The 26,413-nt window shown below is 48.7% G+C and overlaps 1 protein-coding gene and 1 pseudogene across 1 annotated transcript; one reads left to right on the top strand and one right to left on the bottom strand.

Moving 5' to 3' along the window:
* Positions 1-656: 656 nt before the first annotated feature.
* On the top strand, positions 657-3,740 carry LOC125512106 (annotated as a pseudogene).
* Positions 3,741-3,883: 143 nt separating this feature from the next.
* LOC125512107 (basic leucine zipper 8-like) lies at positions 3,884-4,873 on the bottom strand. The gene has a single exon (XM_048677173.1). The coding sequence runs from the start codon at positions 4,558-4,560 to the stop codon at positions 4,027-4,029; it is 534 nt and encodes a 177-aa protein (XP_048533130.1). The 5' UTR covers positions 4,561-4,873; the 3' UTR covers positions 3,884-4,026.
* Positions 4,874-26,413: the final 21,540 nt, after the last annotated feature.

The following is a 26,413-nucleotide window of genomic DNA, read 5'->3' as shown; positions in this document are numbered from 1 at the left end:
ACATATTCAACATTTTTAATACATATTCAACATTTTTCAAATACTTGTTGAACATTTTGCATATAACCGTTCAATATTTTTCAATACCTATTCAACATTTTTAATACATATTCAACATTTTCAAATACTTGTTCAAGATTTTTCAAATTCTTTGTTCAACATTTTCCAATACTTGTTCAACATTTGTCATATACTTGTTCAACATTTTTCATATACTCGTTCAACATTTTTTTCATAACTGTTCAACATTATTAAAATATTTGTTCAACATTTTCAATACTTATTCAACATTTCTCAAATACATGTTCCACATTTCTTAATACTTATTTAACATTTTCTAAATGTGTTTTTGAGGAGTGTTTTTTGTAATATAAACATATATATATATATAATGTTTTCTAAAGTATAAATAAAATTACAAAAATGAAGCAAAAAATAAGAACAGAAAACAGCAAAAAAAGACAGTTTGTGGCTCCCGCGCTGCTGGGCTGGCCCGTCAGGGGCTCCCTTCGACGCGAGCGCAGCGCCCTGCTCGCTGAACGCGAGAAATAGCAGGCCCATGCCTCTGATCGCCAGTTCTGGAGGTCCAACGCCAACCAGGACCAACCTGAGGTTCCCAGGCCGAAAATAAAAACCAGATCTGATCGTCCGTGTCCCCACATTGTCTGAGACCGGAACCCATCCGCGCCGCCCCTCCATCCCCATCCATGGCAGACGATAGCGACGGCGAGGCGTTCTGCGCCGACCCGTTCGAGGACGATAGCGACGGCGGTGACTCATGCGACTATTGCTGCTGCTGTGATGATGATGACGTGGGCGAGTGGTCATGCGGTGCCCCCTGCGACGACGACGACGACGACGACAGCAACGGCGAGGAGATCTGCAGGGACCCGTGCGACAACGTCGTCGTCGACGACGACGAAGATGAAGGCGAGGTCTAGGAAGCGTTATGCCACGACGACGACGAAGGGGAGAGCGATGGGTCGTCATGCGACGAGGACGCCGAGGGCGAGCAGTTATCCGACGACGACGAATGCGAGGGGAAGGGCGGGGGATTCGGCGACGACCGGTGTGACGATGAGGACGAGGGCAAGCCCGACGGGGAGAGCGAGGATTTCTGCGAGAACCCCTCCAACCATGACGAAGATGTCGGTCCGGAGGTGCTATCCGGCGGCGGCGGCGGCGGCTTCCGCGGCGGGGAGTTATTTGTCTCCCGCTTCCTTTTTTCAGATGCTTCCGACGTCTCCGACTCCGAAGTAGAGGAGGCCGGCGGCGGAGAGGGGCTCACGCCCAGCGGGATCGACCAGACGCCGTCGCCCGGGGCCTTCCGGATGGCGGTGGGCGTACAAGACAGCGACTCCGATACCGCATCCACCGATTCCGATTACGAAGACGACTACGAATTCCTCAAGCGGCCCGCGTCACGCCAGGCGGTGGAAGGCCTGCCGGAGATGATGCTCAGCGAAGAGGAGGCCGCCTGCGGCTGCGCGGTGTGCAAGGATGTCTTCGCGTCGGAGCAGCGCGTTGTCTTTCTCCCGTGCAAGCACTACTTCCATGGCGACTGCATCCTGCCATGGCTCGCCATGAGGAGCACATGCCCTGTGTGCCGGTATCAACTCCCCACCGATGATACTGGGTCTGGGCAGCGGCAGGCACATCAACTGAGGGTTCTTTTACCAGTGGATCGTCAGGGTGCATCTCAGCAGGTATGATCTTGGACATTGTAGTGCTAAATTCTTAGTTGCAGTGTCATATTGTCATAGTCCAGTATGCCATATAGTTCATATAGTTCATATAGTTCATATAAATTCTTAGGTGCATCTCAGCAGGTATAAAGGGTTGGAATGTTTGTGAAATTGCTCGTGGAATACGCTAAGGTGGTTCATATAGTTCCAGTATGCCATAGTCCTGCAATTCCTAGTTGCTTTGATTGCTTATTTGCTTATGCCAAATATATATCATTTGACATTTAGGAATTGAGGTTAGCAATGCTCTTTTGTATAGGAAATCTGAATCAATCCAAGCATTGGGTTTTCTGTCGGGCGACCCATGAGAACTGTAGAGGCATAAAAGAAGTCTTTAGGACAGCAGAATTTTAGAAGCATAAAATCTGTATGCACGAAACCAAATCACTGTTTCCTGTGCTAGGTGCTTGCCTGTGGCAGCAAATGCAGTGTGCGTTTTACTGAAATTGATGACTAACTGGTCAATGCTTATTCCTGAACAAACTGGCACCAGTCTGTTAGGCAATGTGGTTTGATCACTTCCTTTTACATAGTAATATATCGGCAGGGGAAATTATCATCAGTATTGACTCCAAGCTCCAACCCCCATTTGCACGTCAGATTAGTATATAAAGCAATAGCGCACGTGTTCTCATGGCATTTAGGAAAAGAATGCACTGGCGCATATGACCATGTCCTATTCTACTGTTGTTTGTGTTCGAGATGAGGCATTTCAAATTTCAACATTGCTGCTTGTTTGATCAGTGCCATTCGCCACTTTCCATCTACTATCCACTTTGCACCTTTAGCTAATACTGGATTCCGCCACACAGTTTCCAGTAAGGCTTAATATTTGCCTGTAAAGACGATTCCAGTGTGGTTTTACTGAAACTGACTTAAGTGGTCACTGGTTATGCCTGAACAAATTTGTACCAATCTGTTAGGCAATGTGGCCTAGTCACTTCCTGTTACATAATTATATCTGCAGGGGAAATTATCATCAATAGGAGTCCAACCTCCATTTGCACTTCACATTTTGGTATACGGCAATCAAACATGTAGCCTTTTTAGCCTTTAGCAAAAGGATGCACCAGAGCATACCTATGATGAATGGACCTTCTAGCGTCCAGGGGTCAGGGTTGGGCATTTACCAACCAGTCAACATCTATTTATCTTTCCGGATTCATTAATTTTGATATCCTTGATGCTCCAATATACTCCTACTAGACAAAATCGTGGGCATACGACGATGTCCTATTGTACTGTGTTTGTGTTCGAGATGAGGTACTTCAGTGTTGCTCTGTGGCTTCGTTTGCTAATTGTCATATTGTCAGTAAGTAGACTTGGCACTTTCCATCTACCATCCACTCTACATCTTCAGGTCCTATTGGATTCCGCAACACATTTTCAGGAAGGCTTAATAGTTCGTACATGTGGCAGCCCAGCATAATGCATTATGAAAGTATCAGAAAACATGTTGCCGAAGATGTTTCAGAACGAAATTGATGCCATTTTCTTTTGCTGCCCTGTTTGTTTGTCTGTCTGTACCGGTGGTTCGTAATCTTGAGTGTCGTCAGACGAAACCTCCTTGGATGGTCAACCTGTTGCATGTGTAAAATGATGCTTGGATATGATATAACTCTTGCACAGAGAGGAGGCGGAGCCACCACAGGAAGCGACTGAAGTCTCGGCAGGAAAATGGACACGACGAAGGCGCGTCAAGGTGCGGGAATTGAGCTTTGAGCACCATCATTCAATCAACAATACATCATCGCCTCTCTGAAAGTGTGTAGGATGTGCCCTCGAAAGTAGGGCTTCAGCACCCAGCAGTAAGTTGATGACATACTCGTTTGTAATTTGAGGTGGGTGCTGCCGTTGACGTCGCCCCGACTGGTGCAGAACGGCCGTGTGTGCGACCGTGTCCAGATGCCGCCGCGTTAGGTGAAGAAAGAGTACTCGGCGGTGGCGACAGAGGCGAGCTTCTCGTGTCTTTCTGTGGACGCCATGCTTGCATGCGGAATTCTGGCCGATCTGGAGGCTGTGCAACCGTGCTTGCTAATTTTGTTTGTGATAGTCGATATGCCTCGGCGCAGATTTCTCAATGGTTGAAATCGCTCATACTCTTCTGTACACCCATCTCTCACCCGATTCCAACTGTGAACACCACGTGCAGTTCCATTTCCTCACCGAGGAATAAAAATAAATATAATTGGTCGCCACATTAGAACTAGTATTATGTCCACCTGGCTACGTGCCATGAATCAGTCCCATGCGCGTTTTCTCTCTCTTATTAGTACTCCAGCTAAGCCGTATTGCCGGTGTCCTCTGTGCTCTGCGGAGCAACATCATCGGCCTCGTCCACCCCCATCCCGTCGAGCCTCGCCCTCAGGTCGGAGGCCTCCTCCCGGAGCCGTGCGCTCTCGCGGGCCACGCGGCCGTGCTCGGCGAGCACGCGGTTGAGCTCCACGAGGAGCCGCTGGTTGGCCACCCGGAGCCGCGCCGCCCTCGTCGACAGCTCGTCCAGCCGCCTCTGCTTCCTCACCCGCGACCGCCTCGCCGACTCGCGGTTCGACACAAGCCGCCTCGTCTTCCTCTCGTCGCCGTTGCCGCGGCGCGACGCCCGACCGTCGTCGTCCACCGAGTCACCCCCCGGAGGCGCCCATCCGACGGCGGAGCTGCCGCCATTGCAGCCGGTGTATGGAGCCACCATGTCCGACAGCGAGGCCAAGTCGTACTGCCCATGCGTGGCGCGAGGATCGTACACCTGCGGCAGCATGAACACGCCGGCGCCGCCGGGGTGGCACGCAATGCTGCAGGCAGCGCCGTGGCGTTGCATGCTTGGGAGGTTTGCAATTATTGGTGGACTTTTCTTTTTCTTTCGTGTGTTTCTTGCCCGGACGAATGGAGCGGGGGATCGAGCGGAGACGCGCCGCTTATAAACCGCGGGAAAAGCGGAGCGCGCTCTAAAGTTGTGGCTGGCGTGGTGACGTGAGCAAATTTGGTTTTTGTTTTTGCTCAACGTCGTGGACGTTGTTTGAGAATTATCGTCTGGATTCGTAATCTGTCGTCGACATGTCGGCGTCGCGAGGAAAGGCGGGCTCTGTTGATAGAAAGAAACGCCTTCCTTTTCTGCGTGAAGAAATTTTGTCGAAAGTAACGGCGGTTCTTTCTGTTCCAGGTGCAACCCGCACAGTAAACTAAATGCTCGTTGGTTACATGTGGAACGGCATTGCATTGCAGAGTTTTTTTTAACACAGTATAGATGCAAGCGCTCATATATATGCGCATACACTCATCCTTATGAACGCAAACATACACACTTTATCTCTATGAGCATCTCCGAAAGACTGAGCCGGCATACCATCTTGAAATTTACGAGGTCACCGTTGTGATCACTTCGTTCAACGTCCGACCATGGGCGCGATTATGAGGCTCTCATGACGGATGCTACCTAATGGATGTTTCTAGAATACACATAAGACATGCGTATTACCCTAAAAAAAAGACATGCATATCATATATTCATATAAGAAATGGTATGAAAGCCACCACCAAATACGTTGTTTTACAATGGCCGATTACTCACGGCTAACCTGCCTAAACCCATACAACTTTGCCGCAAACTCCCCCAGTCTTGGCGCAAAATTCTGACCAATTGCCCAATAGATAAATTCAAGGTGTTCCCATCCAGCCTCTTTAATTGAAACGATTATGAAGATATACAAATGGGAAAACACAGGGTCGAGTGTCACGTCCTATTGAATCCTACATGATTAGAAAAATATATGAATTTGGATTAATGAGTGGTGATAGCACATGAAAAGTACGGGAATTCTACAAAGGGCTTTGAGTGATCGAATTTTTTCTCCAATACTGAGTGTAAATGGATCCTACGAAAAAATTCCTAAGAATTTCAATCCTATGATCAAATGATCAAAGTAGGGGAAATTCCTAAGGACCCAAGTCCTCCAAAAATCCTTCGAATCGAAGGAGATCTCGTCCTCGACAAAACGTGCACATCGTATTCATTGATGTGGCTTGTGCTCCTGTTATTTTTTATGTCATGTAGTTAGGCTCTAACGGATACATCAGTGTAAAATAGAGGCACCCATTGTAACTAATGACATGTAACAAGAGGCCTAGCCGCCTAGGTTGCAAAGTCATCATGCTCTGGAGACCGGTGAGTTATGAGAAGTGTAGAAGACTATAGGATGCAACTCAATTGTATTTCATCGGAGTCGGTTACAATATATACAGGTGGTGTCTTGCGTGACAAGCCAATTAACCCTACAATATCTCTAGAGATCAATCTATACAAGGCTAGAGATAATAGAAGAATCAGTCGGAAATAAATACAAAGATATCACGTTTCAACACCCCCCCCCCCTGCGCAGTCGAAGCGTCGGCGTCGGCGATGCAAAGACTGGAACGGAACTCCTGGAATGCAGCGGTAGGCAATCCCTTGGTCATGATGTCGGCAAACTGTTGGGTGGTCGGTACATGAAGAACATGAAGCTGACCCAACTGAACCTTCTCGCGTACAAAGTGAACATCGAGCTCAATGTGTTTGGTGCGCTTGTGCTGCACCGGATTAGCCGCGAGATAGGTGGCCGACACGTTGTCACAGAAGACCACAGTAGCCTTCGGAAGAGAAATCCGAAGCTCACCGAGAAGCTGACGAAGCCAACAAGTCTCCGCAACGACGTTGGCGACAGCTCGATACTCGGCCTCAGCACTCGAACGGGAGACAGTAGGCTGCCGTTTAGAGGACCAGGAGACCAGAGAGTCCTCGAAGAAGACACAGTAGCCAAACGTGGAGCGTCGAGTGTCTGGACAGCTAGCCCAATCCGCGTTAGTATAAGCAAGAAGCTCAGTCGAGGCGGATGCACGGAGACGAAGACCGTAGGTCGGAGTGCCACGAATGTACCGAAGAATGCGCTTGACCAAAGACCAGTGGACATCACGGGGCGAGTGCATGTGCAAGCAAACTTGCTGCACCGCGAACTGAATGTCTGGTCTGGTGAGCGTGAGGTACTGAATGGCGCCCACAATGCTGCGGTAAAGAGCGGCGTCGGTGGCAGGCTGGCCGGCGGTAGCGAAAAGCTTCGGCTTGGCCTCAGCAGGTGTGGCGGCTGGCTTGCAGTCAGTCATGCCGGCACGGTCCAGAAGATCAAGAGTGTACTGTCCCTGATGCAGAAAGAACCCAGTGGCATCACGTCGCACATTAATGCCGAGGAAGAAATGCAACGCGCCAAGATCCTTTAGCCGAAACTCAGAACCGAGACGACCAATGATGTCGCGAAGAAGGTCCGCTCGGGAGGCAGTGATGACAATATCATCAACATAGAGAAGAAGCATAGCCACATGATCAGCCCGATGCAGCACGAACAACGACGTGTCAGAGGTGGTGCTGCGAAACCTGAGAAGACCGAGAAACCCAGCGATGCGCTGGTACCAGGCGCGCGGAGCCTGTTTGAGGCCATATAATGATCGTGACAATAGGCAGACATCATCCGGTCACTGAGGGTCAACAAACCCAGTCGGCTGCTGACAGAGGACTCGCTCCTGAAGATGGCCATACAAAAAAGCGTTGTTGATGTCGAGCTGATGTACAGGCCAGTGACGAGATGCAGCCAGCTGAAGAACCACACGAATCGTGGCGGGTTTGACGACCGGAGAAAAAGTCTCAGAGAAGTCAACACCGGCACGTTGTGCAAATCCACGAACAACCCAGCGGGCCTTGTACCTGTCCAGAGAACCGTCCGGGAGGAGTTTGTGACGAAAAACCCACTTGCCCGAGATGACGTTCGCTCCAGGGGGACGAGGAACAAGAGTCCAAGTCCGGTTGGCGACAAGAGCATCGTACTCAGCACGCATAGCGGCGGTCCAATGCGGATCACTCAACGCAGAACGCACCGATCGCGGAATCGGAGAGAGGGTCATGACGCTGAGGTTGTGGTAGCGCGGGTTCGGCTGATGCACACCGGCCTTGGCGCGCGTCACCATATGATGGTGAGGCGGCGGGGGAGGCGGGCGTGGACCGCGGCGCCAAGGAGCCACAACAACCGGCTCGGATGACGAGGAAGATGCCGGTGAGCCCACGGGTGTTGGGGTTGAGGGCATCGGCGAGGCATGAGAAGACCCGGCCGACGGGGCCGAGAGGGTCGGCTCCTCCAGAACTGACAGAGAGCCAGGAGGCTCGGGCTCGGTCGTAGACGGTGATGCGGGCGCAGACGGGCCCGAAGTGCCCGGCTCCTCCGGAGCCAATGAGGCGCCCGAGAGCCCAGCTGGGGTCGCGCCCGACTCCGCCAGAGTCGAGAGGCGGCGACCCGGCGAGGCCGGGGAAACCGGCTCCTCCAGAGCCAAGAGGCGGGGGCCCGACGTGGCCGGGGAGGCCGACTCCTCCTGAGTCGGCGGAGGAAACACCGAGGGCGGCGAGACAGCGGGCGACGAGGCCGCAACCGCGCCCGACCGGCGAGGTGGTGGGAGCGCAAGGGCTCCACGAGTCCGTCGAGGAGAGACGTCCAGAGATGGCGAGGGACGCGGCGATGCCTGTTGAAACGGAAAAACAACCTCATCAAAATAAACGTGCCTAGACACGATCACACGATGGGACTCCGGGTCGTAGCAACGGAAGCCTTTTGTGTTGGGTTGGTAGCCAAGAAATACACAAGCGATGGAGCGAGGCGCTAGCTTATGTGGTGTCGTGGCGGTGATATTAGGATAACAAAGGCAACCGAAAACATGAAGATCATCATATGACGGAGGTGACCCGAATAACAGGTGATGAGGGGTATAGTTCCATCGGGGTTTGCAAGGTCGGATGTTAAGAAGAAGAGTAGCTGTGGCGAGGGCATCTGGCCAGAACCGAGCAGGCATGTGTGCGTGGAAGAGCAAGGCGCGAACACTCTCATTAAGAGTGCGGAGAACACGTTCGGCACGACGGTTTTGTTGAGATGTGTATGGACATGTGAGGCGAAAAATGGTGCCATGAGCGGATAAAAGGGTGCGAATAGCGAGGTTATCAAATTCCTTTCCGTTGTCGGTTTGAAGATGGGCAATGGTGCGGTGAAAGTGGGTGGCAACATAGGCGTAAAAGGCATGAAGGGAGGAAGCGACGTCGGATTTGCGGCGCAACGGAAAGGTCCAAGTGAAATGAGAGAAATCATCCAAAATCACAAGGTAATATGATAAACCCGAATTGCTAGGCACGGGAGATGTCCAAACATCACAATGAATAACATCAAAAGGAAGAGTAGCAATTGATGAGGAAGTTGAAAACGGCAAACGAACGTGTTTTCCTATGCGACAGGCATGACAAGTGTGTGCCTCCGATTTATTACATGAAAAAGGAAAAGTCTGCAAAACTTTATGAAGAGCGGCGGCGCCGAGGTGACCAAGACGAGCATGCCAGAGAGCGACGTCGGCGTGGAGAGCGACAGGACCACTGCTTGTCGTTTGGCCACATGGGTAGAGATCGCCGGGAGAATCACATCGGTGCATAACCTTCCGGGAGTGAGCATCCTTGACAGAAAAACCATGTTTGTCAAACTCAACGGTAACAGGATGTTCACGAGTAAGAGTACGGACAGAACATAAATTTTTGATTAAGAATGGAGACACAAGTACGTTATTGAGAGGTAAGGAAGATGATGAGAGAGGGAGGGAAGACGCGCCGTGGTGGGTGATGGGAAGCGTAGATCCATCACCGACAACGATGCGAGAAAGAAGAGGGTACGGAGAGACTCGAGAGAGGATATCGGGGTTCGACGCCATATGAGCAGCGGCGCCTGTGTCCATGTACCAGTCCCGGCCGCCGAAGTAGTTGCTTGGGGAAGGGGCGGCGTGGAGGGCGGCTAGGAGCGCCGGGTCGTAGGTGTAGCCGGTCGATGGAGCGCCGTAGGACGGTGACATGGCAGCGCCGTGAGCCATGGTCCCGTTGTACGCCGAAGGGCCGCCGGGTCCGGAGCCGCCCGGCGCGGGCAAGAGAGCCTGATGAAGACCCGGGCGAGGGCCAAGTAGGCCCGGAGCAGGCGCCCGCGGAAGTGGCATCGAGTAGGCGTGCACCACCCTCGTCCAGGGGTTGTACCCCGTGAGCCAGGGCGGGGGTGCCGCGGCCTGAGCAGGGGGGATGGAGCCGCCTGGCGGGGCTGAGAGCCGCCGTTGTGGCCACGGCCGTCGCGACCTCCCCGCCTCTTCTGGCGGCCCTGGTCAGGGGCGGCGGGCGGCTGTGGAGCCGGCGCGCAGGGAGGCTGCGGGGGGTGGGGAGGCGGGCCCCTTGACAGTGCCGGTGTGGAGAGCGGCGAGAGGAGCCTGCCGCGCTGCGTGACGGAGACGCTTCTCCTTCATGCGAAGATACGTGACCGCCTTGGCGTACGTTGGCGTGATGAGGGAGAGGTTGGCGGCGGATTGGCCGAGGTCGGGGTGGAGGCCGCGAAGTAGGTTGGTGAGGAGGACGGAGTCGTCGATGTTCATGCCGACATCGCGAAGCTCATCCGCGAGAACCTTCATCCGCGTGCAGTACTCATCGATCGAGAGATCATTTTGCTGCATAGTAAAAAAGTCACCTTGGAGGAAGACACGGCGCTGGAGTTGATTGTCGAGGAAGAGGTCGCACAGCCGTGTCCACATAGTGTACGCCGATGGATCACGGGAGTTCACCATGTTGAAGAGCCCCGGGGAGATGGTGAGAAAGAGCCACTTGATGATGCAGGCGTCCACAGCAAGCCACTCGTCGTCGTCCTTTATGTCGCGGATGTCGACGCTGCCATCAACATGCTCGATGAGGCGGAAGGAGCGGAAGAGGAGCGCGAAGTAGGTGCGCCATGCGTTGTAGGAAGGAGAGTCGAGGTCGAGGATGACGGGAACATGGTCTTTGATGTGGAGCTCGTTGAGGTGATCGGAGGTGAAGGCAGGACCGGCGAAGGAGCCGGCGTCGGAGAGGTCGAGTTTGGAGCGAGACATGATGGTGGCGTTGGTTGGAGAGTAGGAGGGAGGGACGGCGGCGGCGGCTACAGAGGAGGGAGTAGCGGCGGCGGCGGGAGAGGGATTAGGGTTTGGTGTGGCGGCGGCGGCTGTGATAGAAGGAGTGGCAGCAGTGGCGGCGGCGTAGGAGGGTTAGGGTTTGGGTGCGGCGGCAGCGGCAGCGGCGTGTAGGACAGGCGGCGGCGGCAGGGAGAGAGGGGCGACGGCAGCGTGGGACGCGGCGGTGGCCTAGAGCGGAAGCGAGGGAGATCGGGAGAAAACTGATACAATGTAGAAGACTATAGGATGCAACTCAATTGTATTCCATCGGAGTCGGTTACAATATATACAGGTGGTGTCTTGCGTGACAAGCCAATTAACCCTACAATATCTCTAGAGATCAATCTATACAAGGCTAGAGATAATAGAAGAATCAGCCGGAAATAAATACAAAGATATCACGTTTCAACAAGAAGGAGGAGCGTCCGTAGTCAGTGCCCAGTGAATATAAGCATCGTGACCAAATCACATGGAAAACATCGTGTTTTTTATCCACTTTTATAAATGCAGCGGACTTTCATAACCATTTCCACTGGGAGTCGTAGTCATTCACGTGCGACATCATCTTTTTACACATGACACACATCTAGTAGTATTTTACATATGACACTCATCTAGTTGCTTTGTTAGTGAGAGATTTTTATTTTTTTACCTACATGATAGTGATAATGGTTGCCTTACTTGGTTTTACGTGAAAATTAGTAGAAGTGCCTAGAGCAGAAGTAACTCTTGTTACTGAGACTGATTAGTTAGCAAACAGCTTATGGCACTGTCAATAAAAACGCAATGATTGTATCAGGAGACTTGTTGACCACTCTATTTTAGCACCAGCCTTTTCTTGTCGTGTAGTTGTCATTAACATGGGAAGTTCTAGCTGAATTTTGCACTAGTCTGCTCCACCCCATGCTAACTTCAACAACTTTTTGGATTGCCAAAATTTATAATCAATTACATGAGAACAAAAGCTTAATTCCTATATTTTGAATGAACGTGCTTTTATCGAAAACAGTTGTTTAGTTTTATCTCTTTGTTTGATTTGGTTACTTTTATTATGATAGGCTAGTATGTATGTTTATATGTTTTGTATGCTTGGAGAAATTCACAGGGCCACTGCATGGCCCGCACACGCATTTTGTGGGCCATAGATTGTGTCGTCACTCGAAAGGTTGGGTGCGTGCCTTAGCCCTTAATTACTGAAAAAGTCTTTCGCCCCACTTTATATATAAGCAAACCACCACAACCACAAAGTTCAACAAGAGTCCACACACACACACACACACACACAAAGTAGCACGACACAAAGTACGGGAAGGTTTTGTTCAGGGCACAACTCAACAAGCCCTGAAATAGAAAACAAAAGGGGGTAGCATCGCAAGCGAAGAAGCATCCGACTCAGTTGGTGGAGGAGGAGCGGTGGCGCCAAGCGGAGAGCCATCGCACGAAGGTCAGCAATGATGATGTTGATGGCGTCTTGGTCCCGGTGGCGGCTAAGCGGCCGCCAAAGCTGCAAATAGCCACACATTTTGTACACCGCGTTAGTAGCACGTCGAAGAGGCACATGCTAGATCACAAGCTTATTTTGAACCGTCCAAAGCGTCCATGCTAGGACCCCAATAGTCAGCCACCTAATGTGGTGACCCATGAAGGAAATATGCCCTAGAGGCAATCATAAATTTATTATTTATTTCCTTATTTCATGATAAATGTTTATTATTCATGCTAGAATTGTATTAACCGGAAACACAATACATGTGTGAATACATAGACAAACATAGTGTCACTAGTATGCCTCTACTTGACTAGCTCGTTGGTCAAAGATGATTATGTTTCCTAACCATAGGCATGAGTTGTCATTTGATAAACGGGATCACATCATTAGGAGAATGATGTGATTGACTTGACCCATTCCGTTAGCTTAGCACTTGATCATTTTAGTTTACTGATATTGCTTTCGTCATGACTTATACATATTCCTATGACTATGAGATTATGCAACTCCCGATTACCGGAGGACCACTTTGTGTGCTACCAAACGTCACAACGTAACTGGGTGATTATAAAAGGTGCTCTACAGGTGTCTCCGATGGTACTTGTTGAGTTGGCATAGATCGAGATTAGGATTTGTCACTCCGATTGTCGGAGAGGTATCTCCGGGCCCTCTCGGTAATGCACATCACTATAAGCCTTGCAAGCAATGCAACTAATGAGTTAGTTGCGGGATGATGCATTACAGAAACGAGTAAAGAGACTTGCCGGTAACGAGATTGAACTAGGTATTGAGATACCGATGATCGAATCTTGGGCAAGTAACATACCGATGACAAAGGGAACAACGTATGATGTTATGCGGTTTGACCGATAAAGATCTTCGTAGAATATGTAGGAACCAATATGAGCATTCAGGTTCCTCTATTGGTTATTGACTGGAGACGAGTCTCGGTCATGTCTACATAGTTCTCGAACCCGTAGGGTCCGCACGCTTAAAGTTCGGTGACGATCGGTATTATGAGTTTATGTGTTTTGATGTACCGAAGGTAGTTTGGAGTCCCGGATGTGATCACGGACATGACGTGGAGTCTCGAAATGGTCAAGACGTAAATATTGATATATTGGACGGCTATATTCGCACACCGGAAGTGTTCCAGATGATTTCGGAGAAAACCGGAGTGCCGGAGGGGTTATCGGAACCCCCCGGGGAAGTACTGGGCCTTAGTGGGCCTGAGGGGAGAGAGAGGGCTGCAGCCCAGGAGGTGGTGCGCCCCCTCCCATGGGGAGTCCGAATTGGACAAGGGGAGGGGGGCACAGCCCCTCTTTCCCTCTCCCTCTCCCTCTCTTTCCTTCCCCCTTCCCTCTTCCTAGTTGGACTCGGAAAGGATGAATCCTCTTCCTAGTAGGAAGAGGATTCCTCCTCTCCTTGGGGCACACCAAGGCTGGCCGGCCTCCCCCCTTGCTCCTTTATATACGGGGGTGGGGGTGGGGGCACCCAAAGACACACAAGTTGATTGTTCCAAGCCGTGTGCGGTGCCCCCCTCCACCATAATCCACCTCGATCATATCGTAGCGGTGCTTAGGCGAAGCCCTGCGTCTGTAGCAACATCATCACCATCATCACGCCGTCGTGTTGACGGAACTCTCCTGTGAAGCTCTGCTGGATCGGAGTTCGTGGGACGTCATCAAGCTGAACGTGTGCTGAACTCGGAGGTGCCGTGCGTTCGGAACTTGGATCGTTCGGATCGTGAAGACGTACGGCTACATCAACCGCGTTCTCATAACGCTTCCGCTTACGGTCTACGAGGGTACGTGGACGACTCTCTCCCCTCTCGTTGTTATACATCACCATGATCTTGCATGTGCGTAGGAAAATTTTGACATTACTACGTTCCCCAACAACCCATTGGGGGGAGGCCTGGATCTCGATGAAGAGATCTGGGAAGTTGGTGTTGAAGGAAATATGCCCTAGAGGCAATAATAAAGTTGTTATTTATATTTCCTTATATCATGATAAATGTTTATTATTCATGCTAGAATTGTATTAACCGGAAACTTAGTACATGTGTGAATACATAGACAAACATAGTGTCACTAGTATGCCTCTACTTGACTAGCTCGTTGGTCAAAGATGATTATGTTTCCTAACCACAGGCATGAGTTATCATTTGATAAACGGGGTCACATCATTAGGAGAATGATGTGATTGACTTGACCCATTCCGTTAGCTTAGCACTTGATCGTTTTAGTTTACTGATATTGCTTTCGTCATGACTTATACATGTTCCTATGACTATGAGATTATGCAACTCCTGATTACCGGAGGACCACTTTGTGTGCTACCAAACGTCACAACATAACTAGGTGATTATAAAAGGTGCTCTACAGGTGTCTCCGATGGTACTTGTTGAGTTGGCATAGATCGAGATTAGGATTTGTCACTCCGATTGTCGGAGAGGTATCTCCGGGCCCTCTCGGTAATGCATATCACTATGAGCCTTGCAAGCAATGTGACTAATGAGTTAGTTACGGGATGATACATTACGGAACAAGTAAAGAGACTTGTCGGTGACGAGATTGAACTAGGTATGATGATATCAGCGATCGAATCATGGGCAAGTAACATACCGATGACAAAGGGAACAACGTATGTTGTTATGCGGTTTGACCGACAAAGATCTTCGTAGAATATGTAGGAACCAATATGAGCATCCAGGTTCCGCTATTGGTTATTGACCGGATATGAGTCTCGGTCATGTCTACATAGTTCTCGAACCCGTAGGGTCCGCACACTTAACGTTCGATGACGATATGTATTATGAGTTATGTGATTTGATGTACCGAAGGTTGTTCGGAGTCCCGGATGTGATCATGGACATGACGAGGAGTCTCGAAATGGTCGAGACATAAATATTGATATATTGGAAGGTTATGTTTGGACACCGAAAAGGTTTCGGATAGGTTCAGGCATTTTCCGGAGTATTGGGGGGTTACCGAAATCCCCAGGGGGGTTAATGGGCCTTCATGGGCTTTAGTGGAAGAGAGGAGGAGGCGGCCAAGTGGAGGGGCACTCCCCCCAAGCCCAATCCGAATTGGGAGGGGGGCCCTTTCCTTCTCTCCCTCTTCCCTTTCCTTCCCCTCCTAGTTGGACTAGGAAAGGGGGGAACCTACTCCTAGTAGGAGTAGGATTCCCCCCTTGGGGCGCACCCCATGAGGCCGGCCGCCCCCCTCCTCCACTTCTTTATATACGGGGGAAGGGGCACCCCATAGACACACAAGTTGATTTCTTAGCCGTGTGCGGTGCCCCCTCCACAGATTTCCACCTCAGTCATATTGTCGTAGTGCTTAGGCGAAGCCCTGCGTCGGTAACTTCATCATCACCGTCAACACGCCGTCGTGATGACAAAACTCTCCCTCGGCCTCAGCTGGATCTAGAGTTCGAGGGACGTTATCGAGCTGAACATGTGCAGATCGCGGAGGTGCCGTGCGTTTGGTACTTGTTTGGTTGGACTGCAAAGACATTCGACTACATCAACCGCGTTACTCAACGCTTCCGCTTTCGGTCTACGAGGGTACGTAGACACACTCTCCCCTCTCGTTGCTATGCATGTCCTAGATAGATCTTGCGTGATCGTAGGAATTTTTTTGAAATACTGCGTTCCCCAACAATGGTATCCGAGCCAGGTCTATGCGTAGATGTTATATGCACGAGTAGAACACAAAGGAGTTGTGGGCGTGGGTATATACATATTGTTTATCGTCACTAGTTGTTTCTTGATTCGGCGGGATTGTTGGATGAAGCGGCCCGGACCGACATTACATGACCGCGTTCATGAGATTGGTTCTACCGACGTGCTTTGCACACAGGTGGCTGGCGGGTGTCTGTTTCTCCAACTTTAGTTGAATCGGATTCAATGATCAGGGTTCTTTCTGAAGATCAAAAAGCAATCACTATACCATGTTGTGGTTTCGCTGCGTAGGTAAGAACGGTTCTTGCTAAAGCCCGTAGCAGCCACGTAAAACTTGCAACAACAAATTAGAGGACGTCTAACTTGTTTTTGCAGGGCATGTTGTGATGTGATATGGTCAAGACGTGATTATATAAATTGTTGTATGAGATGATCATGTTTTGTAACACAGTTATCAGCAACTTGCATGAGCCATATGGTTGTCGCTTTATTGTATGAATTGCAATCGCCATGCAATTGTTTTACTTTATCACTAAGCGGTAGCGATAGTCGTGGAAGAAATAGTTGGCGAGACGACAACGATGCTACGATGGAGATAAAGGTATCAAGCCGGCGACGATGGTGGTCATGACGGTGCTTTGGAGATGGAGATCAAAGGCACAAGATGATGATGGCCATATCATATCACTTATATTGATTGCATGTGATGTTTATCCTTTATGCATCTTATTTTGCTTAGTACGGAGGTAGCATTATAAGATGATCTCTCACTAAATTTCAAGGTATAAGTGTTCTCCCTGAGTATGCACCGTTGCTACAGTTCATCGTGCCCAGACACCACGTGATGATCGGGTGTGATAAGCTCTACGTTCACATACAACGGGTGCAAGCCAGTTTTGCACAAGCAGAATACTCGGGTTAAACTTGACGAGCCTAGCATATGCAGATATGACATTAGAACACTAAGACTGAAAGGTCGAGCATGAATCGTATAGTAGATATGATCAACATAGTGATGTTCACCATTGAAAACTACTCCATCTCATGTGATGATCGGACATGGTTTAGTTGATATTGATCACGTGATCATTTAGATGACTAGAGAGATGTCTATCTAAGTGGGAGTTCTTAAGTAATATGATTAATTGAACTTTAATTTACCTTGAACTTAGTACCTGATAGTATTTTGCATGTCTATGTTGTTGTAGATAAATGGCCGGTGCTGTTGTTCCGTTGAATTTTAATGCGTTCCTAGAGAAAGCTAAGTTGAAAGATGATGGTAGCAACTACACGGACTGAGTCCATAACTTGAGGATTATCCTCATTGCTGCACAAAAGAATTACGTCCTAGAAGCACCGCTAGGTGCAAAGCCCACTACAGGAGCAACACCAGATGTTATGAACATCTGGTAGAGCAAAGCTGATGACTACTTGATAGTTCAGTGTGCCATGCTTTACGGCTTAGAATCGGGACTTCAACGACGGTTTGAACGTCATGGAGCATATGAGATGTTCCAGGAGTTGAAGTTAATATTTCAAGCGAATGCCTAGATTAAGAGATATGAAGTCTCCAATAAGTTCTACAGCTGCAAGATGGAGGAGAATAGTTCTGTCAGTGAACATATACTCAGAATGTCTGGGTACCACAACCACTTGACTCAAGTGGGAGTTAATCTTCCTGATGATAGTGTCATTGACAGAGTTCTTCAATCATTGCCACCAAGCTACAAAAGCTTTGTGATGAACTATAATATGCAAGGGATGGATAAGACAATTTCTGAGCTCTTCACGATGCTAAAAGCCGCGAAGGTAGAAATCAAGAAGGAGCATCAAGTGTTGATGCTCAACAAGACCACTAGTTTCAAGAAGGGCAAAAGGAAGAAGGGGAACTTCAAAAAGAACGGCAAGCAAGTTGCTGCTCAAGTGAAGAAGCCCAAGTATGGACCTAAGCCTGAGACTGAGTGCTTCTACTGCAAAGGGACTGGTCACTGGAAGCGGAATTGCCCCAAGTATTTGGCGGATAAGAAGGATGGCAAAGTGAAAGGTATATCTGATATACATGTTATTGATGTGTACCTTACTAATGCTCGCAGTAGCGCCTGGGTATTTGATACTGGTTATGTTGCTAATATTTGCAACTCGAAGCAGGGGCTACGGATTAAGCGGAGATTGGCTAAGGACAAGGTGACGATGCGCATGGGAAATGATTCCAAAGTCGATGTGATCGTCGTTGGCATGCTACCTCTACATCTACCTTTGGGATTAGTTTTAGACCTAAATAATTGTTATTTGGTGCCAGCGTTAAACATGAACATTATATCTGGATCTTGTTTGATGCGAGACGGATATTCATTTAAATCAGAGAATAATGGTTGTTCTATTTATATGAGTAATATCTTTTATGGTCATGCAGCCTTGAAGAGTGGTCTATTTTTACTAAATCTTGATAGTAGTGATACACATATTCATAGTATTGAAACCAAAAGATATAAGTTTAATAATGATAGTGCAACTTATTTGTGGCACTGCCGTTTAGGTCATATTGGTGTAAAGCGCATGAAGAAACTCCATGCTGATGGGCTTTTGGAATCACTTGGTTATGAATCACTTGATGCTTGCGAACCATGCCTCATGGGCAAGATGACTAAGACTCCGTTCTTCGAAACAATGGAACGAGCAACAGACTTATTGGAAATAATACATACTGATGTATGCGGTCCAATGAGTGTTGATGCTCGTGGCGGGGATCATTATTTTCTGACCTTCACAGATGATTTGAGCAGATATGGGTATGTCTACTTGATGAAACATAAGTCTGAAACATTTGAAAAGTTCAAAGAATTTTGGAGTGAAGTGGAAAATCATCGTAACAAGAAAATTAAGTTTCTACGATCTGATCGTGGAGGTGAATATTTGAGTTATGAGTTTGGTCTTCATTTGAAACAATGCGGAATAGTTTCGCAACTCACGCCATCTGGAACACCGCAGCGTAATGGTGTGTTCGAACATCGTAACCGCACTTTATTAGATATGGTGCAATCTATGATGTCTCTTACTGATTTACCGCTATCGTTTTGGGGTTATGCTTTAGAGACGGCTGCATTCATGTTAAATAGGGCACCATCGAAATCCATTGAGACGACACCATATGAACTATGTTTTGGCAAGAAACCCAAGTTGTCGTTTCTTAAAGTTTGGGGCTGCGATGCTTATGTGAAAAAGCTTCAACCTGATAAGCTCGAACCCAAATCGGAGAAATGTGTCTTCATAGGATACCCAAAGGAGACTGTTGGGTACACCTTCTATCACAGATCCGAAGGCAAGATATTCGTTGCTAAGAATGGATCCTTTCTAGAGAAGGAGTTTCTCTCGAAATAAGTGAGTGAGAGGAAAGTAGAACTTGACGAGGTAACTGTACCTACTCCCTTATTGGAAAGTAGTTCATCACAGAAATCAGTTCCAGTGATTCCTACACCAATTAGCGAGGAAGCTAATGATGATGATCATGAAACTTCTGATCAATTTACTACCTAACCTCGTAGGTCAACCAGAGTAAGATCCGCACCAGAGTGGTACGGTAATCCTGTTCTGGAAGTCATGTTACTTGACCATGACGAACCTACAAACTATGAGGAAGCGATGATGAGCCCAGATTCAGCAAAATGGCTTGAGGCCATGAAATCTGAGATGGGATCCATGTATGAGAACAAAGTGTGGACTTTGGTTGACTTGCTTGATGATCGGCAAGCCATAGAGAATAAATGGATCTTCAAGAAGAAGACTAACGCTGACGGTAATGTTACTGTCTACAAAAGCTCGACTTGTTGCGAAAGGTTTTCGACAAGTTTAAGGAGTTGACTACGATGAGACCTTCTCACCCGTAGCGATGCTTAACTCCGTCCGAATCATGTTAGCAATTGCCGCATTTTATGAATATGAAATTTGGCAAATGGATGTCAAAACTGCATTCCTTAATGGATATCTTAAAGAAGAGTTGTATATGATGCAACCAGAAGGTTTTGTCGATCCAAAAGGTGCTAACAAAGTGTGTAAGCTTCAGCGATCCATTTATGGACTGGTACAAGCATCTCGGAGTTGGAATATATGCTTTTATAGTGTGATCAAAGCATATGGTTTTATACACACTTTTGGAGAACCTGTATCTACAAGAAAGTGAGTGGGAGCTCTTTAGCATTTCTGATATTATATGTGGATGAATTGTTGATTGGAGATGATACTGAATTTCTGAATAGCATAAAAGGATACTTGAATAAGAATTTTTCAATGAAAGACCTTGGTGAAGCTGCTTATATATTGGGCATCAAGTTCTATAAAGATAGATCAAGACGCTTAATTGGACTTTCACAAAGCACATGCCTTGATAAAGTTTTGAAGAAGTTCACAATGGATCAAGCAAAGAAAGGGTTCTTGCCTGTGTTACAAGGTGTGAAGTTGAGTCAGGCTCAATGCCCGACCATCGCAAAAGATAGAGAGAAAATGAAAGTCATTCCCTATGCTTCGACCATAGGTTCTATCATGTATGCAATGTTGTGTACCAGACCTGATGTGCGCCTTGCTATTAGTTTAGCAGGGAGGTACCAAAGTAATCCAAGAGTGGATCACTGGACAACGGTCAAGGACATCCTGAAATACCTAAAAAGGACTAAGGATATGTTTCTCGTCTATGGAGGTGGCAAAGAGCTCGTCGTAAATGGTTACGTCGATGCAAGCTTTGACACTGATCTGGATGACTCTAAGTCACAAACCGGATACGTATTTTTATTGAATGGTGGAGCTGTCAGTTGGTGCAGTTCTAAACAGAGCGTCGTGGCGGGATCTACGTGTCAAGCAGAATACATAGCTGCTTCAGAAGCAACAAATGAAGGAGTCTGGATGAAGGAGTTCATATCCAATCTAGGTGTAATACCTAGTGCATCGGGTCCAATGAAAATATTTTGTGACAATATTGGTGCAATTGCCTTAGAAAATGAATCCATATTTCACAAGAGAACCAAGCACATCAAGAAACACTTCAATTCCATCCGCGATCAAGTCAAGGAAGGAGACATAGAGATTTGCAAGATACATACGGATCTGAATGTTGCAGACCCGTTGACTAAGACTCTCTCACGAGCAAAACATGATCAGCACCAGGACTCCATGGGTGTTAGAATCATTACTGTGTAATCTAGATTATTGACTCTAGTGCAAGTGGGAGACTGAAGGAAATATGCCCTAGAGGCAATAATAAAGTTGTTATTTATATTTCCTTATATCATGACAAATGTTTATTATTCATGCTAGAATTGTATTAACTGGGAACTTAGTACATGTGTGAATACATAGACAAACAGAGTGTCCCTAGTATGCCTCTACTAGACTAGCTCGTTAATCAAAGATGGTTAAGTTTCCTAGCCATAGACATGTGTTGTCATTTGATGAACATGATCAAATCATTAGAGAATGATGTGATGGACTAGACCCATCCATTAGCTTAGCACTATGATCGTTTAGTTTATTGCTATTGCTTTCTCCATAACTTATACATGTTCCTACGACTATGAGATTATGCAACTCCCAAATACTGGAGGAACACTTAGTGTGCTATCAAACGTCACAACGTAACTGGGTGATTATAAAGATGCTCTACAGGTGTCTCCAATGGTGTTTTTTGAGTTGGCATAGATCGAGATTAGGATTTGTCACTCCGATTGTCGGAGAGGTATCTCTGGGCCCTCTCGGTAATGCACATCACTATGAGCCTTGCAAGCAATGTGACTAATGAGTTAGTTATGGTATGATGAATTACAGAATGAGTAAAAATACTTGTCGGTGACGAGATTGAACTAGGTATGATGATACGGACGATCGAATCTCGGGCAAGTAACATATCGATGACAAAGGGAACAACGTATGTTGTTATGCGTTTTGACCGATAAAGATCTTCGTAGAATATGTAGGAACCAATATGAGCATCCAAGTTCCGCTATTGGTTATTGATCGGAGATGAGTCTCAGTCATGTCTACATAGTTCTCGAACCCATAGGGTCGGCATGCTTAACGTTCGATGACGATATGTATTATGAGTTATGTGATTTGATGTACCGAAGGTTTTTCGGAGTCCCAGATGTGATCACGGACATGACGAAGAGTCTCGAAATGGTCGAGACATAAAGATTGATATATTGGAAGGTTATGTTTGGACACAGGAAAGGTTTTGGATAGATTCGGGCATTTTCCGGAGTACCGGGGGTTACTGGAACCCCCCGGGGAGTTAATGGGCCTTCATGGGCTTTAGTGGAAGAGAGGAGGAGGCGGCCAAGTGGAGGGGTGCTCCCCCCAAGCCCAATCCGAATTGGGAGGGGGGCCGGCCCCCCTTTCCTTCTCTCCCTCTTCCCTTTCCTTCCCCTCCTAGTTGGTCTAGGAAAAGGGGGAACCTACTCCTAGTAGGAGTAGGATTCCCCCCTTGGGGCGCACCCCATGAGGTCGTCTGGCCCCCTCCTCCACTCCTTTATATACGGGGGAAGGGGGCACCCCATAGACACACAAGTTGATTTATTAGCCGTGTGCGGTGCCCCCCTCCACAGATTTCCACCTTGGTCATATTGTCGTAGTGCTTAGGTGAAGCCCTGGGTCGGTAACTTCATCATCACCATCAACACGCCGTCGTGCTGAAGAAACTCTTCTTCAACCTCAGCTAGATCTAGATTCCGAGGGACGTCACCGAGTTGAACGTGTGCAGATCGCGGAGGTGCCGTGCGTTCGGTACTTGATTGGTTGGATCGCAAAGACGTTCGACTACATCAACAGCGTTACTCAATGCTTCCGCTTTCGGTCTATGAGGGTACGTAGGCACACTCTCCCCTCTCGTTTCTATGCATCTCCTAGATAGATCTTGCGTGACCGTAGGAATTTTTTTTGAAATACTGCGTTCCCCAACAGGTGTTACACCAACGAACACCAACGACCTCGCAGAGGCAGCTCTAGAGGAACTGAGCGGACACACACAAAAAGAAGATGTGGTTTGAGTCTTCTTCTGTCCCACATAGGGGACAGACCCCATCGCCCGGGCCATTCCGCTTAAGCACCTCCACACCGGACGGGACACGACTGCAGATCCATTGGCATAGAAAGATCCCGATCTTCAGAGGAAGTCTGAGCGACCAGATCAACTCAAGGGCCTCCGATGCAGGAGTGACAGCGATGGACTGGTAAAGAGACTTCATGGAGAATTTGCCAGAGGGCTCTAAGTGCCACGAGCGATTGTTTGCCTGCTTTAGGTCTGACTCATGAAGGGCGACGGTCTCAAGGAGCTTGTGCCAGGAGGTTAGGTTCGGAGGCCCAAATGGCCATCGGAATGTGAGTCGACCTAAGTCAATAAGGGTCGCCTCAACGGAGATCCGCGGTTCCATCGCGGTGGAGAACAAGTCTGGAAAGCGGGCCGCTAAAGGGGCATCCCAGCCCATCGGTCAAACTTGAACATGGTGGATGTCATGGATCCGACCGCGATGGCGGTCCCGATGTAGAGGACCGGGAGCTTTGGATGACGGACTACCAGAACTGTGAGCCACCAAATCTCTGGCAGAAGGCAAGCAGGTGGCCACATAGGTACTTGTTTCGGATGATATGGAGCCAAAGTCCACCCTCCCCATTGGCGATCCGCCAGAGCCAGCATGTCAGGAGGGCAATGTTCATGCGTTTGGAGGACATGATCCCAAGGCCGCCATAGTCACACGGCTTGCAGATGTCAGGCCAGCGAACCATATGGTACTTCTATTTATCACCTTCGCGGGCCCAGGAAAATCTAGCCTGGACTTTGCCGATCTCATGATGGAGCGTTTCAGGCAGGCTATAGAAGCTTATGATGAATAGGAGCAGGCTAGACAAGAAGGAGTTGATGAGGATCGTCCGTGCCATCTACCCTGCCAAGGCTTGATACAGTGTTGGAGCTTGAGCACCGTAGGCCTCAGGTCCACCACGGAGAGCCAAGAGTCACTAATGGGAATCCCTAGGAAGGTGGTGGGGAAGGAGCCCAGCTGAAAATTGAGGCGGTCAGTGATAGTCTAACTATCGGTTGGGGAGTAGCCCATCATCATCACTTCGGTCTTATTGAAGTTGATTTCGAGGCCCAACATCTGCTGAAAGCAGAGTAGGAGGAATTTCAGGTTCGTGATATCGGCCGCGGAGCCCTCCACCATGATGATGGTGTCGTCGGCATACTGAAGGAGGGACACAACACTTCCCTCCACAAGGTGCGGCACTACACCGTGGATGTGGCCCATGGCTTTAGCCTTGTCGAGGATAGTAGCCAATGTGTCGACCACCATGTTGAACAAGCAAGGGGAGAAGGGGTCACCCTGCCTACTTAAGGTGGGGAAGTAGGGGCTGATCTCACCATTGATGTTAACTGCGGTTCGTCCGAGCGAGACCATCTACATGACCCGGGTGACCCAGCGATCGTCGAACCCTTTCCGGAGCAACACTTCCCAAAGGAAGGACTAGCTGACCGTGTCATAGGCTTTGTGGAAGTCAATTTTCAGGAAGACGACCTTGAGGTGTTTGGATCGAACCTCATGGTGGACCTCATGAAATACTAGGACCCCATCTAGGATATATCGGCCTTGGATGAATGCCGACTAGTCGGGGTGGGTAATGCGATCGGTCAAAGGGGTCACCCTATTGGCGTACCCCTTTGCCAGGATGCGGAAAATCATGTTGATCACCGTGATAGGACGGAACTGGCGGATGTCTGAAGCGCCGGTGACCTTGGGGATCAGTGTGATGATCCCATAATTAAGGTGGTGGAGGTCAATGGTGCCAACTTAGAACTCCTCAAAGAGAGGGCGTTGTCCACACCGTGTCGGAAGCGGCGGAAAAAAAGCTCCCGCTATCGCCTGGCGATCTGGCGGCGATGGAGATAGAGTGAGGGTTGAAGATGGAGGCGGAGGGTCCGGCGGTCAGTCCGGCAGAGGGAGGGGACAACGAAGGGGCGAGCTCCATCGGGGGCCTTTCCAACGCGGTGGAGTGGAGCGTGGTCAAGGCCGAGGCAAGGAGAATCTACCGATCCGCTCCAGATCGGAAGGGAGTTTGGGAGCGGATGAAGCTTCGGGTAGAGGAGCTCTTCAGCAGGAATCAAGGCGAGATTGGCGTTGATCTGGTGGGGGCGACGCCCGGCGAATACAAGGGCATCAAGGCGATTCCCTCGGTGATTTTACAGGGAGCAAGGGGGATGGAGATGGCCTCGCCTCTCGAAGACAAGGAGCGCGTCGGGGAGACAGGTTCGAGTGATTTGCTCTCTGCTTCGCCTGAGATTTGTTTCTCGAATTTTGGTAAGGAAATAGGGAAGTCTCGGGAGATTGATGATCTTTGTGAATTCATAGGAAAGGGTGTAATTAGTGGGTTGGCATCTATGGCAGATTATTGCTGCAATCTGCCGGAGTGTATTTTCCTTACAACTGTTAATGAGAGAGAGGGAAAACGGGAAATTGATCATTTTAGCATAATAATAAAGAGGGGGAAGGGAGAAATTAGGGGGATATTATGTTGGAAACAGCCAATTAAAGACCTATTATTCTTTGTTAAGTGCACACATTTTGTCCCGTTTGTTGCAAATTCAGGAGAGAACAAGAGCTATATCAGCTCCAGGAAACTGCGTCTCGTTTCTCCAGTTCATATCATAGAGGGAAAAAGTCTTTCTACCCTGTTCCTCCTTTCGGGTTCATCTTTCTTGGCCGGGAGGGGCATGGAGAAGAGAGGGGAGGCGGTGAAAGAGAAGGGAGAGATTCAGGGGGGAGTGCCGACTGCGACGACGGGGCAGAGTGAGTCGGCGATCATTTTAGGGGGTGACCTCTCTGTTCTGCCTCCTACATCGGACAGTGATGGGAGGTGTGTGCTGAGGCGCCCCCGAGGTGATGTTTCTCCGCTGATCATCGACTTGGAGGCTGCACTAAGGGCGGTTAGCGGATCCCTGGTGGTGGGGCGTCTCCTATCGCCCTTCCAAGTAAATCCACAAATCCTTGTGGATGAACTCCGTGATTGTTCGGCATGTAAGTTGCAAGGTGCGGTTACTATTCAAGAAGTGGCCAGCGAGGACGACCGTTTCATCCTCAACTTCACCTCTGAGGAGGATAAGCGTTTCATCCTCAAGGCCAAGCCGTGGCACTACAAGCGCGACGGCATTATCTTCGCTGAGTTTGATGGCATGGGCGACCCGGCGCTAGTTTACCTCAGAGTCATGGCCATATGGGCACAGGTTCGTGACCTCCCGTTCGAATTGAAAACTGAGAGTATTGGCCGGTCTCTAGGGGAGCAAATTGGGAAGGTGATTGTTGTCTCTCATCGGAATCACATGATAGTAGAAAAGTACCTGCGTGTGTGTGTTAAAATTCCATTACATGAGCCTCTCAAAAGTAAAGTAGAATTCACGCCCTTAGGTAGTAAAGAGAGTATTCAGTATGATGTCAGATATGAAAAACTACTATCCTTTTG

Source organism: Triticum urartu, chromosome 6, assembly GCF_003073215.2.
Source record: "Triticum urartu cultivar G1812 chromosome 6, Tu2.1, whole genome shotgun sequence".
NCBI classification, from domain to species: domain Eukaryota; kingdom Viridiplantae; phylum Streptophyta; class Magnoliopsida; order Poales; family Poaceae; genus Triticum; species Triticum urartu.
Note: the sequence above shows the minus strand (reverse complement) of the source record. Positions and strands in the feature narration are given on the sequence as shown.